Raw genomic sequence first — 18,745 nt, 5'->3', positions numbered from 1 at the left:
CTCTCTCTCTCTCTCTCTCTCTCTCTCTCTCTGTGTGTGTGTGTGTGTGTGTGTAAGTGTGTGTGTAAAGCTCCCTAAGTGATTTTCATTTGCAGCCAGGATTGTAGCGGAAGTATTGCCGCCTCCAGGAAGCCCCCCCTGATGTACTGCCCTTGTCATCAGTGCTTATCCTCTGTACAGACCATTATCTAGCCATTTTCTCACTGCATTGTGTGTTTCTTTCATTTCAAGACACAATACCCCGGAGTAATTTCAGACCCCGCCTGAGGTTGCTAATAGGACTTCCTGGGGGCAGAATTGGCTCCAGAATTTGGTGGAGCTCAGTTTGGACATTGTAAGCAGTGAATGCATTCATAGAAAATGAGGAAACAGACCAAGAGGAACTAATTCCCAGCGACAATGAGGAAAGGAAGTGCAGGGGCCCAGGCAGGGGACAGTTCTGTGTCTAGTGTATACAGCTGCTCAGAATACACTTTCAAGTTGGTGTGGCCAGTAGGAATACTTACATTATTTACCCAAAGCAGCACCCACCCTTTAAGGAATGTGTGTTGTTGTTTTTAATTAGTAAAGAAATGGACCATTGAAGACTTGTTTGTTTTTGTTTGTTTCCTTTTCAATGCTAAAAGCATGGGCTCTGCAGCCAAAATGGCTACTTTTGAATCCTGGCTTGCTACCTGCTATGTGTGACCTGGAATAAGTTACTGAACCTCTCTGGGTCTGTTTCCTCCTATTTAAAGTGAGGATAATAATTGCACAGTACTTACCTGGAAAGCTGTGGTGAAGGTTAAATGAATCTATGTGAAGCCCGCACTGTAATTATATGCTCTTGTGGTATTGTTATTGAGACTTCCTATGGTAGGTGCTACCCCAATAAAAGTATTAGTAATACATAGTTTTAATGATCTAATGATACAGACATTTTTAAGGCTTTGATTTAATGAATTTTCAATGTACAGATAATGTTTTTAGCAGCTTCCGTTATAACTTTAAATTGAAGGAGAGGATTTTTTTTCTCACACTCAGTAGAAATATGTTTTAATAAGTGGGGGGAAAAAACCCTCTTTTCATCAGTAGCCAAAATCTTTGAATTCTTCACAGTAAGTAGTTGCCTTAATTTTGTCTATACCACTGTGTATATCACTCCGATTCCTTTGTCGCATTTGATACACTAATTTAAAAGTTCAGTTTAACTTAGAGATAAATGTGAAAAGTAATTTTAAAAATATGATTTCTCAAGACATTTCTGGTTGGTTGCATTTGGATTGAAACACTCTCTCTTGGCATTTGCTGAGCAGCGTGGAGGGTGTTAGTGTCCGGAGGTTCCGCCCTGGATGCCGTGGAGACGGGCTGTGCGGTGTGTGAGCGGGAGCAGTGTGACGGCACCGTGGGCTTTGGAGGAAGCCCGGATGAGTTTGGGGAAACCACGCTGGACGCCATGATCATGGACGGGTAAGGACACTCCCCAGGACCGAGGCATCTGCACCGTGCTTCCTGCGCAGCCAACACCATAGTTGACCAGTCTTCCACTGAGAGCAAGATGGGTGATTACATAAGCTTTGTCACCGGGAACAACCCCTAGCTTGTTACATGGCCTTTCCAAACACGGGGTTTTCCTCTCAATTAAAGCAAAGTCCTGTCGATCCTAGAAATATCACATGGAGGAAGGTAGGCTCTAGCACAGGACAGCCCCGAGCTGCAGAACTCTGTCCCTGACCTGGCGAACAGTCACCCAGCACCATCCACAAATGCTGTGCTTTGCCTGACCTGAAGCCGTGGAATCCCTTCCAAGGCCGCATGAGAACAAGCCAGGGGAGACCGAGAGTCTTAGTGCTGTGCGAGTTTGTGGGAAACTGCCTTAATTTGTCTAGTTGTGGGAATGTGGGTGAACTTCATGGATGTGCTGTGACTTCTGCATTAAGTGGGTGTTTATTCTACAGATGACTGTGGCTTGAAGTAAAGCAGTGCTTTGTTAATCTATGAGTCTGTGGAAATGCCGTCATAAATCTCACCGCATTGTTTTCTCTTGCAGCACCACCATGAATGTAGGAGCAGTAGGCGACCTTAGACGAATTAAAAACGCTATCGGCGTGGCACGGAAAGTCCTGGAACACACCACACACACACTTTTAGCGGGAGAGTCAGGTATATTTTCACTCTACTGCAGCGTCTAATCTTCTGTCTGTATTCACTGTGAAAAAAGGACTCAGTATGAAACAGTGGATAAAAGCTGACCCAAGTTCAAATCCCAGCTCTTTTACTTAAAACCTATTTAACTTTGGATTTGTTACTTCTAAATTCTCACTTTCTTCACCTTTAAAATAGGACTTTCAAAAGTTGGTGCATTGTCTGTAGATGGGGACTTGCTGGCCTGAAAGAGGACTTGGCACCAGTTCTCTCCCTGAAACACCTTTTAGAGGCGTAAGACCCGGGGAGCATTATTAACGTGAGACGACGGGAACAGGCGGAGCTTTGCTATGGCACTCCCAGTTCACACCAAAATCATGCAATCAGAACCAACTTTTAACCATGGATCAGCTCACAGCTCCAACAGGTGGTGTCCAGTTTTGTTGAAAACCACCTGACAGGAGAAGGGTCTGGTCTCCGTGGGCTCCCGTTATCCCTGCAGTGCCTCCAAGCTTTCCCGTGCTGAGCACCGCGCCCTAGTTAGAGCAATAGGATTCTTCATTGGTGGGAGGCGTGCCTGCTTTTCTGGAATGTGGAAGAAGGGAGGCTGTGGGGAAAGGGGGGAGGAAAGGACAACCGTCATAACACATACCCCAACGGCCTCAAGCAGATCGCTTTTGGGAAGGACACACGGAAGCTGAGGTCTAGAAACTGATGCCCTTAAAATTGTTCGTGTCTGAAGACTCCTCTGTGTACTCTGGGATGGTGTACCCCACGGAAGAGACGGCTGAAGTACAGCACTTCCCGCACATAGATTTTATTTAGAAGACGATCATTAACTGACTTAGATTTTTCTCTTCTTTCCAATCCCCAGCCACCAAGTTTGCGGAGAGTATGGGCTTTGTCAACGAGGATTTGTCTACCGATACTTCTCGAGCGTTGCATGCAGATTGGCTTGCTCGGAATTGCCAGCCCAATTATTGGAGGGTGTGTACACATACGCGTGAAAAGTAAATGCTTTCACAATATGAAGTGACCTCCCTTCTGCTCTCTGTTGTCTACCTGGTGCCTAAGGCGATGGTTAGCACGCTGGTTACACTCTGGAACCGATGGATGATTTAAGTTTTTAAGTTGACTCCCGGCTTCGGTGTTTCCGAAAGCCTCCTTGCTGAATGTCCTCAGGAGAGAGCTGAATAGTTGTCAGACTTGGAAGGTTCCCTTATGGGGAGAGGGGCCTGCCTCGGTCGGAACGGCTCTGCTTGTATTTCCTTAGAACAACAGTTTCCAAGTCTAAAACATCAAAGTTTGGAAACCATTGGTCTAAAGTATCCCTTAGCTTGTATCCCTGTGCAGTTCCCCAGGATCTCGCCCTGGTGGGGCTGGAGGCTCTAGACCAGAGGTCCTCAAACTTTTTAAACGGGGCCAGTTCACTGTCCCTCAGACATTCCACACATGCGCACTGCGGGCCCGGGACGAGTCGGCTGCTAAGCAGGACAGGCAGCGGCGGCAAAAAACACCCAGTGGGCCGGATAAATGTTACTCGCCAGCACTTGTCATTTGTTGATTTGTTGATGGTAGCCATTCCGACAAGTGTGAGGTAATACCTCATTGTTGTTTTAATTTGCATCTGTCTGATGATCAATGACTTTGAGCATTTTTTCATGTCTCTTAGCCATCTGTATGTCCACTTTGGAGAAGTGTCTATTTGGGTCCTTTGCCTATTTTTTAATTAGATTGTTTGTCTTCCTTTTGTTAAGTTATATGAGCTCCTTATATATGTTTTAGAATTCAGGGGGTCCTCAAACTACGGCCCATGGCCACATGCGGCCCGCCAAAAACATTTATCCAGCCCGCCGGGTGTTTTTGCCGCCACTGCCTGTCCTGCTTAGCAGCCGACTCGTCCCAGGCCCGTAGTGTGCATGTGTGGAATGTCTGAGGGACAGTGAACTGGCCCCCTGTTTAAAAAGTTTGAGGACCTCTGCAGACTTTTAGATATCTAGTATGTTACTCGTGGGGTACTTGATCTGTCCACTGTGGGGCTCGGAGCCTAGGTTAGTCTGACTTTACCATTCAGGGTTTTACTGTGGGCTGTCACAGTCGCTCATCTGTCTCTTCCCCAAATCCTAATTACCTTTGAGGGTCCCAGGAGTGTCTGGGGTTAGTGCTTGAAAGAGGCCCCTGTGTAAAACCAGGTCAGGGGGCCCTGAGCGCACTCATGATATGACATGAGAAGTCCGCTTCTCACTGTAATGCTAATCCATGTGTTCCACCTAACTTTATGAATTTGGGTTATTTTCTTGAGCCTTTGAGATTCATAAAGGAATCAGGGAGTAAAATTTAGACTATGTTCACTTGAACCTGGCTTTGAAAGAAAGATGGTTTTAAAATTGAGTTTGCTTTGAATTGATAATTTCTTCTTTGGCCCAGGGAACAAATCGTGAAATTTAGAGGTCAGGTTGCAGACCTAATTCTGTTGAGGATTAATATCAAACACAAAGTCTTCACTTAATGTCTGCCATTATGCTGAGAATTTTAGGCACATAAAGAGAAAAGCCGGGGATCTTTTCCAGAATGAGTAGATTTTCCCCCACATTGTGTAAGTCTGAGACCAGGAGGTACTCAGTAAAATTATATCCATCTGTTCACAGAAGGCTCAGTTAATCTTTGGCTTTTAATTCTTATCTTTCACGTACCAGATGTCTTTTTGAATTCTTGCTTAAGTTCGTGATTGTACGTAACTACTTGCCGATTTCTAAAATCGCCCTTTCTAAGAAATAAAACTTAAATCTTGTTTACAGAATGTTATCCCAGATGCTTCAAAATACTGTGGACCTTACAAGCCACCCAGTATCTTAAAGCAGGATGATTCTGCTTATGGAGAGACAGGAGCTCATTATGGTCATGACACTATCGGTAATTTGCCTTTGATACAGTTTTTGTGGTTAAAGTTACGCCATTTTTAATTGCCTTTCTGTGATTCTTAACTTTTTCATCCCTATTCATGTGGCAGAAGGTGGTTTTGATTGTTTTAACTGGCAAGTTAGACTTTAAAGATATGTACCTACATACCCGAGGCACACACACACACACACACACACACACACACATACACACACACGCGCATTCTTTCCTTAGCATCTGTACACATTTTGACACGTTACCTTATATACGACCCTAATATCTAATGACTATTCACTTGTGGCTTTTTAATGTTTATTTCTGTTTAGCTCTGTAATAATTTGACATTTGCCACATTCACGTGATCTTTCCAGGCTATGATGTTGGAAAATTCTATTAGTCTGTGTCAGTGATTTTCCCTGGAATGACCTTTGAAAAAGCCTTGAAAAGTAACTGAGGAAACTGAAGAATAAGAATATGGGGTGTCCACCAGATGATGCTGTGAAACCAGCTCATTAAAAAGCACAAGTTATAGTTGGTATCATCTGCAGTATTCCCAAATGTCCTATTTTCTTCTACCTGAAGTTCACGAAAGAGGAAATTTACATCACCAACTGTTCAATTATTTGGTTATATTTGAGGTAAACTTTATAGTTGATACCTACAAAGAGTTTTTTGTTTTAACTCCAGGCATGGTTGCAATCCATAAGACGGGACACACTGCTGCCGGTACATCTACTAATGGTATAAAATTCAAAATACATGGGTCAGTGTTTCTAAGAGTACAGCTCTCACAAGTATACACTATGAGTACAAACCCCTATGTGCTTGCTGCTTTGGGAGGTGCAGAAGCAAAGCATAGCCTTACCTTCACGGCTGAGATGAACAGTTGTGACAGAGAGTAGATTAGTGTCTGCCAAGTGCCAAAGGAGAGGGAGGCCCTGGGTGCTTGAGAGTTGGGGGCTAGGGGTGAGCCGATTAGGCTGGGTAGTCAGGGAGGCCAGTAGGGAGATGCTGGGAGCTGAGCCTGAGCCTCGGGAAGGGAAGGGAAGGGGACGTCCAGGTGAAGGCACTGACAGGGCCAAAGTCCTTCACACAGTGCAGGGCCCCCGCTGGCTGGAAGGGAAACTGCGTAATGTTGGGGCAGGGGAGGAAGACGAGTCAGATTTCAAGGGGTCTTAAGTGAATGCAGGATTTCTGGATTTTTTTTTTCAGAGTAATAGAAAAGCATTGACGGGTTATGACAAGGAAACACTTCGGTACAGTTTGGGCACATTAGCTAGAAAGCGGAAGTCGATAGTAGGTGAGGAAAATGAATGTGAACCTGTTGAGGTAATTCAGAAAGTAGATGACCAAGGATGGGAATAGTGGAATAGTCACTATAAGTCTGTGCCATCTTGATAAATAAGCTGGTATCTAATTCTTAGAGAATTAACGGAGGTTTGTGGAAATCCAAGTTGAAACTTATGAAAATCCTTTTCTCTGTGTTCTGATGAAGAAATTACTTAAAACAGTTATCCGTGGCTAAGTGGAAATATCTGCCATTATTGAAACAGCTCATAAAGTAATTTCATTTTTCCACTGATTTCCGGTCCTAAATCACTATGCTGTGTCCTCCCACAGTCGAATCGGAGATTCTCCAATTCCCGGAGCCGGCGCCTATGCTGACGACACTGCCGGGGCTGCCGCGGCCACTGGGGATGGGGACATCCTGATGCGCTTCCTGCCCAGGTGCGACTTCCCACCTTTGTGACTTTCTGACACCCTCAGAGGAGAATTGTCTATCAAGGTGGATCGTAACTTTTCCTGCCACGTAACCCGAATGTGTGTTCAGGAGCTTTTGAGAAAGTCTGCTCCAGCCCTGTCCCTGTCTCGTTGATAGCATAATCACTCAAACTAAGTAACCCTGGTCCTCTCGAAATAAAATAATATTTCTCACTCGACTTCACAGATGAGGATACTTATGATCCATGTAAATGATGTAAGGCCATGAGTACAGGAGCTGTGGTAACTGATGATAAAAGTCAGAAATGCAGTCGCTGTGTCCAACCCCTGGAATTCATAATCATGATCAGGTGCTCCGCACAGGCCCAGTGTTTTTCCTATTGATCGTGGCCTGTTTCTTAAAGATGACCTCTGTCCTTTGTGACCTCCGCTATTATTACTGAGTAACAGTTACTCCAAAATAATAGTCCTCCGAACCTGATGGGCGGATGAATTGACAGGCATCATATCAAGGTCTGCATGCGTTTTCCGCTGCTGCCACCAACGCCTGTTCATTTATTCTGTCAAACTTGACAATTTTGATAGTTTTAGATTCCTTTCTTAAAGTAACTAAAGTTAGAGTTAGTTTAATTTTTGATTCTCAAGTGTTGCCTCTGTTTCAATCAGCTACCAAGCTGTCGAATACATGAGAGGAGGAGAAAGTCCCACCACAGCTTGCCAGAAAGTGATTTCAAGAATCCAGAAGTATTTTCCAAAGTTCTTTGGGGCTGTCATATGTGCCAATGTGACTGGAAGTTATGGTGAGTCGTATTTGGGATTTGTCTTTGTGTGAACTTTCGAATGTTGATGAAAACATACCCCTTTTTTTTATTTTTTATTTTTTATTTATTTATTTATTTATTTTTTGCTGGATGACTGAGCATTTTATTGGCAGAGTCTCTGAGGACAGAACTAGGATCTCCCTGTGGCCAAGGTAACAATCGCCCACAGGCCTGGGGCCTTAGTCCTGGGCACTGGCTTTCAGAGTTGCTTTGTACTTCCCTGTCATCTCCTTGGGTAAGGGCACCAGGGCCGGGCAGGGTACCTGCCCTTCCACCTCACAGATGCACTCCCGCAGGCAATACTTTTGAGGTCCAAAGTGGGCTGGATGAGAAAGCTGCTTTTTCTCCTGCTCTTCTTGCTTGAGGGTTTCCTCATTCTTCCCCAGGAATTTTTTGATGTGCTCCACGATCTCTTTATTGCTCTTGGTCTCTACATCCACGAGAACCTGCTCACCAGTATCTAAATAGAATCGAAGGAAGGGTGATGGTGTCATGTTCTTAAACATCATGATCTGCACCCAAGGGTTTTTGTATTGGTATGTTGAAAAATACAAATTTCCTGGCGCCTTCGCCCAGCTTCCCGTGCGTGTTGTAATTCACCGTCATGACCTTCACCATGCCCTTGAACACCACGTCCCCCTGGCCCAGGTACTGCAGGGTGTGGCAAATCGGGAAGCGGCCTTTCATGGGCATGGCTGCGGCGGTCGAGCCGCGAAGCGAGCGGCGAGGAGTGACCAGAACAGCAGACGCCACCGCCGGCGGACCTTCCACCGCAGCTCCCCCCCTTTTTTTAAAAATATATTTTATTGATTTTTTACAGAGAGGAAGGGAGAGGGATAGACAGTCAGAAACATCGGTGAGAGAGAAACATCCATCAGCTGCCTCCTGCAACCAAGGTACATGCCCTTGACCGGAATCGAACCTGGGACCTTTCAGTCTGCAGGCCGATGCTCTATCCACTGAGCCAAACCGGCTACAGCAAAACATACCCTTTTGAACATCCGGGTGTATATTATTCCTAGACAATGGAAATGGAGGATGTTGAGTAGGCACTGGGCGAATGTTCACCGAGGATCTGTCACGACCCACAGTGTTAGCAGTACACGTGGGCCCTGCTGCGGCTGACGGGGAGCTGTGATGCGATCTTTGCTCTGAGTCCTCTGCCCTCTGTCCTGAGTGCCCTTCTGCTCAGTCCGTGCTGAGATGGGCGAATCGAGTCCGATGCTGTTATTAACTAGAAATAGAAAGGGGTAACTTATCTTCCCTGCTTCTTCCCCATTCATGATTTAAATGTCCTAGTCATTTAGATCTTCTTGGGGCGCCACGGTACAAAACGTATTAGCAATTAGTAAGCCTAAGAAGTTAGCGGAGTTACTTTTGTACTGAGCAGGTCCTTTGCTTCATTTAAGTTCTGTCGGAGCCTAGCGCAGTTTCAAAGCGTTTCAGGATCAGCCGCCGCGGCTTCTCATTAGTGCGTTTCCCGATGGGGAAGATACACAGCTGACTGATCAATATGACTTATTAGGTTAGACTGCTTATTACTGAGCTTTGATCTTTTACTTCCCACAGTTCTGTATTTGAAAAACGTGTTTGAAGAATTCCTTACTCTTTTCTTAAGTACTGAGATAAAAAAGTCAATATAACTTATGGGAGGGAAAGGCTTTATGTATAAAATAAGTCAGTTTCATTGATTTCCTCTTAAAAAGTAAACCTTAAAAGGCTCAGAGTTGGATTTAATAGGATGTAAAATGATGATGATATAATAATGGCTGAATTTAAAATTGTAGGTGATAATTATATAATTGTAGATGAGTCTAGTCCAGTGGTTCTCAACCTTCTGGCCCTTTAAATACAGTTCCTCATGTTGTGACCCAACCATAAAATTATTTTCGTTGCTACTTCATAACTGTAATGTTGCTACTCTTATGAATTGTAATGTAAATATCTGATATGCAGGATGGTCTTAGGCGACCCCTGTGAAAAGGTCATTCGACCGCCAAAGGGGTCGCGACCCACAGGTTGAGAACCGCTGGTCTAGTCCCTTATAGTGAAAGTGATGACATTAGGGGGACACCCTCCACATGTCTGTGCACAGGTAGGTAGGGCGGCTGGAAGCCACGTCAGTGAGATGAACTTGATTAGATCCAGAGTGTCTTGACCAACAGTTCCGCACTTTCTATGGGAACAGAAGAGCAGGAAAGAACAGGGAGCCTGGGGGGGGCGGGTTCTGGGTGAAAGATGGGCACGTGCTAGTGGCTGGGGGAATAAAATGTTTAGATACCCTGAAAAATACTTTTTTTTTTTGCTAAGGAAAGAATATGGAAACAGTAAATAATAGTAGCATTTTTATAGAGCAAAAAAACAGCCTATATTCTGGGGTTCAAAGAGATGGCTCACCCACAGGTCCCTTCCTCAGGGACTGTCGATCCGGGCACTGAGGCAGACGATGCAGCATCCCTCGCGTGGCCTAGTCGGACAGCAGGCGGTGTCTGTATCCATGGTAAACAGGACCATCCTGTAACCAGGCAATGTTCTCTTTTCTCGGCCACAGGTGCTGCTTGCAATAAACTGCCAGGGTTCACTCAGTTTAGGTTCATGGTTTATAATTCTCTCACGGAGCAGCCCGTGGAGGAGAAAGTGGACTGCATCTGAGCCACTTCTGTGTCAGCATCTGGATTTGGAGGAGAGAGAAGCAAAGGCCGGAAGGTGGCTCGCCGTCGCTGCGCAGTGGGCGCCTGTTCTAAGTTCTCTGTAAAATAAGCACCAAAATAAATGTTTGCTGAAGCAGCCCCTTCGCTGTCCACGTGTGAAATTGTTGTTCTCCGTTTTATTGAAGCTTTGTGTATTGCCTGAAAATGAATGTGCACCTGTGTGTATCTTTTATATGTTTACATTGTGGGTGATATTTGGATTTCTACTCAGTGGTTTAAGGCATTGTTACTTTGAGGATTTCTTTCCATAGTGATATCTTAAAGCCCTAAGAAATCGTCTATATTTGGAGACTTAAAATAATTAGATTATCCACGCTTTTTAGACCCAAAGGAGAAAGTAAGGGTGAGGCCAAGCATGATGAGTCCGGATTGGATTTCAGTGTGGCCCAGCCACGTGTCTCTTCTGACAGAGTTTCAGTTTTGCAGAGTCTCCTCGCCAGTCCGAAGAGGAAAGGATGCGGGTAGTAATGAAGGCGCTTTTGCTTTGCGCGTGTTGGAAAGTCCAGCCACCTTCTGGCGAGCAGTCCTGCTGGTCTGCTCCTCTGACAGGTGCTCGGTGCGGGCAGGTTCTCCATGTGGGAAGGTCCCCTAGCCACAGAAATCTCTGCTCTTTCAGCTGCTAAGATTTACTACAGTAATTCCTTCTGAAAACGATTTAGGGAATGTGACCTCGCCCGTGGTTTCACTAATCTGTGCTGAGGTCGGTGTTTGCAATTAGAAATAAGTCGTCTAGCTCGGTCTGGTTTCCCTAAGTGCCGGTCCCTGTCCGGCCGATAACTGTACAGAGGTGTATGTGTGCTTTCTCAGCACCTCTGTTCCTTCAAAGTCATTACCTTTACCATCCGCAGTCGGTCAGGAAGCCGTATGTCCAATATTGTCCTCAGGTGTCAGTGTATCTGTTACGTTTTTTCCTTTACTCATCGTGATATTTAATGTTTTTCTCATGGAGGGCTAGAAAGCTGTAGTTTTGAGGATGCTGTTAGCTCCCTTGTTCTCAGACCATGCTGTGTCGCACTGCCTGGGAGCCCTCTGCTCCATCCCCAGTCAGATTCTTCATGAATGAGAACTTGAAAGCTGGAATTAGCAGCTACTAATGGTTGCCTGCAAACTAATCCTATATCATAAAAGCCTAATATGCTAAGTGTCCGGTCGTCCGTTCAACCAATCAAAGCGTAATATGCTAATAATATGCTAAGGATGCTCAACAGCTCACTATGATGTGCACTGACCACCAGGGGACAGACGCTCCGACTGGTAGATTAGCTTGCTGCTGGGGTCCAGCCAATCGGGACTGAGCGAGACGGGCCAGACACGCCCTGGAGCCCTCCCGCAGTCCCTCCCCAGCTGGCCAACCTCCAGTATCCCTCCCTGGCCCCGATCATGCAGATGCTTTTTTTTTTTTTCTTTCACTTGATAAAAAATGTTCTTTTTTCACTTTGCCTACAAAGGGGAAATTAAGTTATCCCAGCAGCCCTGGCCAGGTAGCTCATTTGGTTAAAGCATCATTCCAATATGCCAGGTTGTGGGTTTGATCCCCGGTCAGGGCACATACAAGAATCAACAAATTAGTGTATCAATAAGTGGAACAACAAATTGATGTTTCTCTCTCTCTCATCAATTTAAAAAATAAAATACATTGCCCTAGCCCCGTGGTCAGCAAACTGCGGCTCGCGAGCCACATGCGGCTCTTTGGCCTCTTGAGTGTGGCTCTTCCTAAGCCTTAGGAGTACCCTAATTAAGTTAATAACAATGTACCTACTTATATAGTTTAAGTTTAAAAAATTTGGCTCTCAGAAGAAATTTCAATCGTTGTACTGTTGATATTTGGCTCTGTTGACTAATGAGTTTGCCAACCACAGATAGATTAACCAACTTTAAGAGATTCATACAGCATCAACATTGTCACCTGAATATATGTATTCACACACAGTGCATGCCATCTGATTCGGTCCTCACCTCTTTCCAGCTCATGCCTTCCAGCTGGAACATTAGGCTTTAGTTTGAGCATGATCTTAGCTCAGTTTAACAGCAACACTTAGGGAAAGGCAGTGACTCGTATCAGCAATAGCAAACTGTATTATCACCTCCAGAGACAAACTTCACTCAAGGGTTTGGGATTTTTAGCACAATAGGCAAAAAGGAAAAACCTTTACCGCAAATTATGTAATAAAGAATTTGGTAATTTCACCCTGGCCAGGTGGCTCAGTTAGTTGGAGCATCATCCCATACACCAAAAGGTTTCAGGTTTGATTCCCAGTCAGGGCACATACCCAGGTTGCAGGTTCAGTCCCCAGTCAGGGCTCCTACAGGAGGCAGCCGATTGATGTTTCTCCTCTCTCGCTCTCTCTCTACCCCCCTCCTCTCTCTGAAATCAATAAAAACAAATCCTTGGGTAAGGATTTAAAAAAAGAATTTGGTAAATTCATGTTCTTATATATCCCTAGAACAAGATTTTTAACCACTTGACTTTCTTTACATGGGGCAGCAATGACTCAGTATGGGTGGAGTCATGTTTACTAGCCCCATGTAAGCCATGGAGTCCTAAACCCTGTTCAGCCAGCAGCTGCAGCTCCGCCTCCCCTGCCCCTGGTGGGACTGCTCTTCCTGGCCCCCGGGATTTGGTGCAGCACACGACTGGCTCTCATAGGAGTTTTAAGCAGAGTGAAGGGTGTGAGACCTTCCTGGGCTTTCATTTTCCGAGCATGACTACCACGTGATGTGAATGCCCCATCCACCTGAGTCCCCACGTGACCATAACGAGTGGACCCCTGACAGTGCACAGTGGGCACAGCCTGGAAATAAGCCCGTGTTATTGTGAGCGCCGGCACAGGCTGCCCTGTCCTGATTGATGTACCAAATACGCGCAATAGTTTAAAAGTTTGTGGAGGTCATTGACCGAATGACAATGAACTCTCTGAAGAACAAAAGGAATTTAAAAAAACAGGCAAAGAGACCTAGAAAGATACTGGTTAGAAATGAACCAAAGGGTAAAGGTATCACTGGGTAGGAAAGTTAAGGGTGCTGGAGGGGTATAATAGTCTCTATTAATTGAGCACTTCCTAGTACCTCGCACTTTTGCATGTATGATCTCATGTATATCTGAAGCCAGTGAGGTAGGTAATGGTACCCTCAGTTTAGATATTTCACACATAGTAGCTGCAATCCTGTCCGGCATGGATGGCGCTAGCTTTTTCTCTGGACTATCCTTTCAAGAATGTTTCTATAGCAGAAGGCTTGAAGACTGAGAGAGTATCGGCCTCCTGGGCACGGGGCAATTTATTTGCTGTTCAGTATAATAAAGAAAATCTCTCCTTCTGAGCCAAAGGTTTGTTTGCAGCCTCCTTATAAAAGGTTAGGGTTTCGTAAGCCTGCGGTTCCCAGAGTCCGCCTCTCTACCCCCAGGGGACCTAGGAGAAGCCTGATGTGAAGGGCATGCTGCTGGCTGTGCTGTGAGCAGTGAAGTCCTCTGTATCGGACCCAGGTGTCTCCTGTCTTCTGCCAGCTTCCTGTTCGCTGGCGAGTAGGGTGAAGTCCTGGCTCTTCCGAGTTCTTGACTCTGCCCACAGCAATTAGTAAGAAGCCCCTGGTTTTGTTATTATTCACTGTACCTCACACATGTGCGGTAAAACAGGGTAGACCTGCAGGTAAGTTAAAGGTAGGTTGTCCACACAGTGAACATGGAATTCATTGTGATAAAATCTCCCAACCATCCATTACCCTATCGAGGAATCCCATCTAAAACACCTGAACACTAATCTCAGTCCTTTGCATGAAATGATCAGACAGTAACTAATACAAGCATGTCAAACTCTCTGCCCGCGCTCGGCCCACAACGAATACTTTAGCGGCCCAGCCAATATAATGGTATATAAGAAACGTTTTAATAAAAATTGCGTAACTTAATTTTTACAACATCCTATTATACATAATTATTAATAACAAACTACAACGTTCCCTAATGACTGATTACTATCATCGTGTTGCATTCATTTCCCTTATGCGCCATTTCCACTAACACTAACAGCGAATATTTTAGCAGCCGATGGCCACGTCATTAGTCTTGGACTGACTTATTTGGTGTGCGCAACAGGAAATATTTCGCTTTCTGAAAACCAGGAAAAATAGGTTTATTTGCGTTACACTTATTAATTTGTGCAATTATTCAGTGTCTGGTAAGTTAATATTCAAGAAAAAATTAATTTTCATTAAAATGTTCTATTATTTTATGTTAAGGACTATTCATTTATTTCAGCCCTTTGTATTCAGCATGTTTCTATGAAAATTGAAGCTTCTGTTTTTTTGCAGCCCACATAAACTTTCACCTTGTTTATTTGGCCCATGTTAGCCTTTGAGTTTGACATGCTTGATAATAGAATTCAAATGTTATCAGGTTGCACTACTAAACAATGCATACCAAACAATGGATAGGAATCTCAAATGATACTTAAAATTTCCTCCCCTTGTTCAAACTTTTAACATCTTGATTTAATCTTCAAGAATGCTGACTTGCCCTAGCCGGTTTGGCTCAGTGAAAAGAGCGTTGGCCTGAGGACTGATGGGTCCCAGGTTTGATTCCGGTCAAGGGCACATGCCCAGGTTTCCGGTTCGATCCCCAGTAGGGGGCAAGGGATCCATGCAGGAGGCAACTGATCACTGATTCTATTTCATCATTGATGTTTCTCTCCCTCTCCCTTCCTCTCTGAAACCAATAAAAACATATTAAAAAATAAAATAAATGGCATTCTTATTTTTTTTAAAAAAGGATGCTGACCTGAAGGTTTTAGAAATATACATGTGTGCTGTATACACATAAACAAAAAATAAACTCCAAAGGTTTGATTCCGGTCAAGGGCACATGCCCAGGTTTCCGGTTCGATCCCCAGTAGGGGGCAAGGGATCCATGCAGGAGGCAACTGATCAATGATTCTCTCTCATCATTGATGTTTCTCTCTCTCCCTCTCCCTTCCTCTCTGAAACCAATAAAAACATATTAAAAAATAAAATAAATGGCATTCTTATTTTTTTTAAAAAAGGATGCTGACCTGAAGGTTTTAGAAATACACATGTGTGCTGTATACACATAAACAAAAAATAAACTCCAAAAACATGTCTATTTCCAATATCAGCAAGTGATTCCTTTGGTTACAGAAGGTAAATAATGGGCTATAATGTATTCTTAATTGAGATATTACAAACAGACTATATATATATTGTTAAATCCCATAGTTTTTAATTGTTAAACTTCTTTTTAAAGTGTCATTAAATCTGATGCTTGGTGATTGAATTTGGAGCTAAGCACATAATTGAACTCATTTAGTATCTTAATCATTTAATTAAATTCATTTGAAAAAACTGGCAATGTAAATATATGTCCTAATTGCATGCTAATTACAAAGATAAATTAAGACCTATTTATGCCACTTGACTATCATTTTTTGAAAAAGATTTCTGGATCCTTTGAAAAGCTTCTAAAAAGGCATATTTAAAAATTTTGCTTGTTTTCTTGAGTGTTATGCTATTTATTTTACTCAGAATACTTTCAGCCCCTGACTTGGGAAGTTAAAAAGATGTGGTAATTAGGTCTACGAAAAATGCGACTATTTGCGGGTCCGATGTGCTCTATGATAGATGCTTCTTGTACAACCCAAGGTCAGCCGTAAGGAAGTGCCATCTCTCAGTATTTGGAGAAAGCATGCCCATTTGGAGGATAAAATAATTGTCGCATTTAAAATGGGTATAATGGAAGCTAAAGTTGCCATGATCAACCTATTTGCTTCTGAGTTATAGGGACAGGAAGCCATTCATAGTTCTAAGGCATGGACCGTGCACTAAAGAATTGGTGATTTAAACCTGTGAACTTTCTGTGCTGTGCACTAGATGTGGTTGCTCGTTTAGTTCCTTTAATTAAAATTTGCTTTCTGTAAAGTGGATGTTGACATGCAATGTTTATAAGAAAATCCTATTAGGATAAATGTGTAAAAGCCAAGTCTCTCCCAATTGCCAGCAATCTATCTCTTCCTAACATGCAAAACCCTTACGCACCATAAATGTCAAAATACATCTTTCCATTCCTAAATAAAGCCAGTATCATTTGTCTTGCTTTCTTGTTCTGTTCATTGTAATTAAGGCCAATAGGAAATTAAACCAAAGGCAAGTTCGGAATAAAGGCAATATCAGACAATCCAAGTTCCAAGTTCACTCAATTTAGTTCTAATAAGGCTACAGCAGTGCTGTATAGAGCCTGCTTTTACCAACAAGGCCAATCGTTAAATTATTAATACCTTGAAGGTAGCCAAGGTGGGAGTATTTGTGCCTCCCATGTCAGCAAACATTACTAATTAGGGCTTGTTTTTCCTCCTGGAGTTTCCCAGAACATCATTGACAAAAAGTGTTTTGAGATATAGTAGGATGTCAGCAAACATTACTAATTAGGGCTTGTTTTTCCTCATGGAGAGAGTTTCCCAGCACATCATTGACAAAAAGTGTTTTTGAGATATAGTAGGAGATCTCTCTCTCTGTCTCTCTGTCTCTCTCTCTCTCTCTCACACACACACACACACATCTTAGAGAGGAACTCTGGAACTTAACTGTTTGGGTTCACACCCTGGCTCTGTCACTTAGCTGTGAGCCCAAGAGCAATTAACTCCCCTTCTTTGTGCCTGAGTTTTATCTTCTCTAAAATGGGGATGATGATAATATAGTACCCACCTTACAGGATTGGGGGTGGAAAGTGAAGGTTGGTAGCTTCATTGTTTCCCAGCATCCAGTGTTTGGTTAATGAGAGGGTGGGCACTAGGCTGATCTTAATTTCCTATTTGAAATATGATCTTTCTATTTGGGAGTGTTTAGAAACACTAGTCTGGTTTCTTGCTGCAGTCTAGGTAACCGTATCGGCCAGCCTATTCCTTTCCTGTGCTTGCCATGGCCTTTGAGTTTCTGAGCCCCGGCGTGGAGGGGATGTAAGGGGCCCTTCCATCCCTTCTCTGTGTGTCACACTTGGAGATGTTACAGCTGAGTTACACCAGGCGGCCAGGACACAAGCTCCCAGCAGTGGTGACTCGGGATTCCACAGGGAAGGGAGGGACAGTGTGGTACGTGTACTGCGTGTGCACAGCTACCTGCATCTTCATACACATCCGCTCCGGGGCTGACGGGGAACAGCAAGGAGCTCCCCCCCAACCATCTTTGGGGTTTACACTGGCTCAGACTCAGCTCCTCTGCTCTCTGGTTACACCTTAGGCTCTGAATCTCTGATCCCCACGTTCCCACAACAGAACCAGGGGGTAAGCTGGAGGCTGGCTACCCTCTGTGTGCTCCCCTGACCAACATCGGCGGCGTGATCTGGGAGCGAATTAAGAAGCAGAACCTCAGGTCGACTGGACCTGCATCTTCACATGATCCTCAGCAGCTTCAGCCACATGTTGGCACCTGAGCAGCTCTGAGCGAGAGAACGCCCCGGTCTCTCCCGGATGAGTCAGCCTGGTGAACCCGAAAGAACGTGACCTTGGAATTCGACAGCCCTGACTTGGACTTCTTCTTCCGCTACCACATTCTCTATGCGCCTCTGGAGAAACTGCTCAGCCTCTCTAAGCCTTTTCCGCATGTCCAGGTGCGGCTGTGAATGCATGCTGCATCGGGCTGTAGTGTGATCCTACGTTAGGAATCTCCCGCCACAGTGCCTGCCGCACAGCGGGACCTGGGTGTCTGTGATTCCTCTCCCTGGCCTGGTCCCTCTCCAGAACCAGTACTCGGAATCTGTGCGTCTCCCTGCCTGCTGCCAGGAAGTAAGAAGAAAATACACGTAAAGTAGCAAGTCTTGCAAAAGTAACATCATACTCTAAAAACTAGTCATTGTCAGGCGGCAATGAACAGAATGAATGCAGACTGTGCTGTGCGATATCCCCGAGAAATAAATAAACCAGCTTCTTCCTCTACAAGGTGTCAGTTCAACTAGAGACGAGCAAGCTAACATTTTTGTTTTACAAATTATCAAAATGAGGCTGTTGCTTGGGGCAAGAAGTCTGTATCCCTGAAGTATTGTCTCAAAACAGGGCTACCGTGGACCCAATTACCTATTAAGTGTTTTCAGTCTTTCAAAGTAACCCTGAAGAAATTTGTTTATTCTAAAGAGTTGTTTGGGGACAGGAATGTCTCCCAAGATATCTTTTTTAATGCTGTTTGTTCCATTGTGTTTTGAGGTGATATGCTTTGTCTTTGACTGAATATGTTATTCTTCAAAAACGCTCACTTATCCTCAACACGCTTCATTTTGAATTCAACCACTTCGTGACTTTTCTGTAAATCTTTCATGAACAGGGTCTCAGGTGGGTCCTCTTTAATTGGTGAAGGGTTATCAACAGAGAACACTGCCAACACTCCCCACGGCACATCTTTCAAAAAATCACGGCAGCAAACTTTTCCTGAGATGAGCCGTCTGGACGCAGATGAAAACAAATCATGCTCCCA

The 18,745-nt window shown here is 44.2% G+C and overlaps 1 protein-coding gene and 1 pseudogene across 1 annotated transcript; one reads left to right on the top strand and one right to left on the bottom strand.

Moving 5' to 3' along the window:
- The first annotated feature begins 1,057 nt into the window (after positions 1 to 1,057).
- AGA (aspartylglucosaminidase) lies at positions 1,058 to 10,375 on the top strand. Its single transcript, XM_014547764.1, has 8 exons — positions 1,058 to 1,449; positions 2,030 to 2,142; positions 2,999 to 3,111; positions 4,923 to 5,037; positions 5,713 to 5,788; positions 6,646 to 6,753; positions 7,414 to 7,547; positions 10,120 to 10,375. Exons 1-8 carry the CDS (start codon positions 1,436 to 1,438, stop codon positions 10,218 to 10,220), a joined length of 774 nt encoding a protein of 257 aa, XP_014403250.1. The 5' UTR covers positions 1,058 to 1,435; the 3' UTR covers positions 10,221 to 10,375.
- LOC102251251 lies at positions 7,656 to 8,368 on the bottom strand (annotated as a pseudogene).
- Positions 10,376 to 18,745: the final 8,370 nt, after the last annotated feature.

Source organism: Myotis brandtii, unplaced genomic scaffold (genome assembly GCF_000412655.1).
Source record: "Myotis brandtii unplaced genomic scaffold, ASM41265v1 scaffold484, whole genome shotgun sequence".
NCBI classification, from domain to species: Eukaryota; Metazoa; Chordata; class Mammalia; order Chiroptera; family Vespertilionidae; genus Myotis; species Myotis brandtii.
The sequence above is the reverse complement of the archived record's forward strand: the minus strand, read 5'-3'. Positions and strand labels throughout refer to the sequence as shown.

Coding starts and splice junctions, on each gene's coding strand:
- AGA (XM_014547764.1), top strand. Junction 2,143..2,998: donor ACTTTTAGCGGGAGAGTCAG/GTATATTTTCAC, acceptor TCCAATCCCCAG/CCACCAAGTTTGCGGAGAGT. Junction 6,754..7,413: donor CTGATGCGCTTCCTGCCCAG/GTGCGACTTCCC, acceptor TGTTTCAATCAG/CTACCAAGCTGTCGAATACA.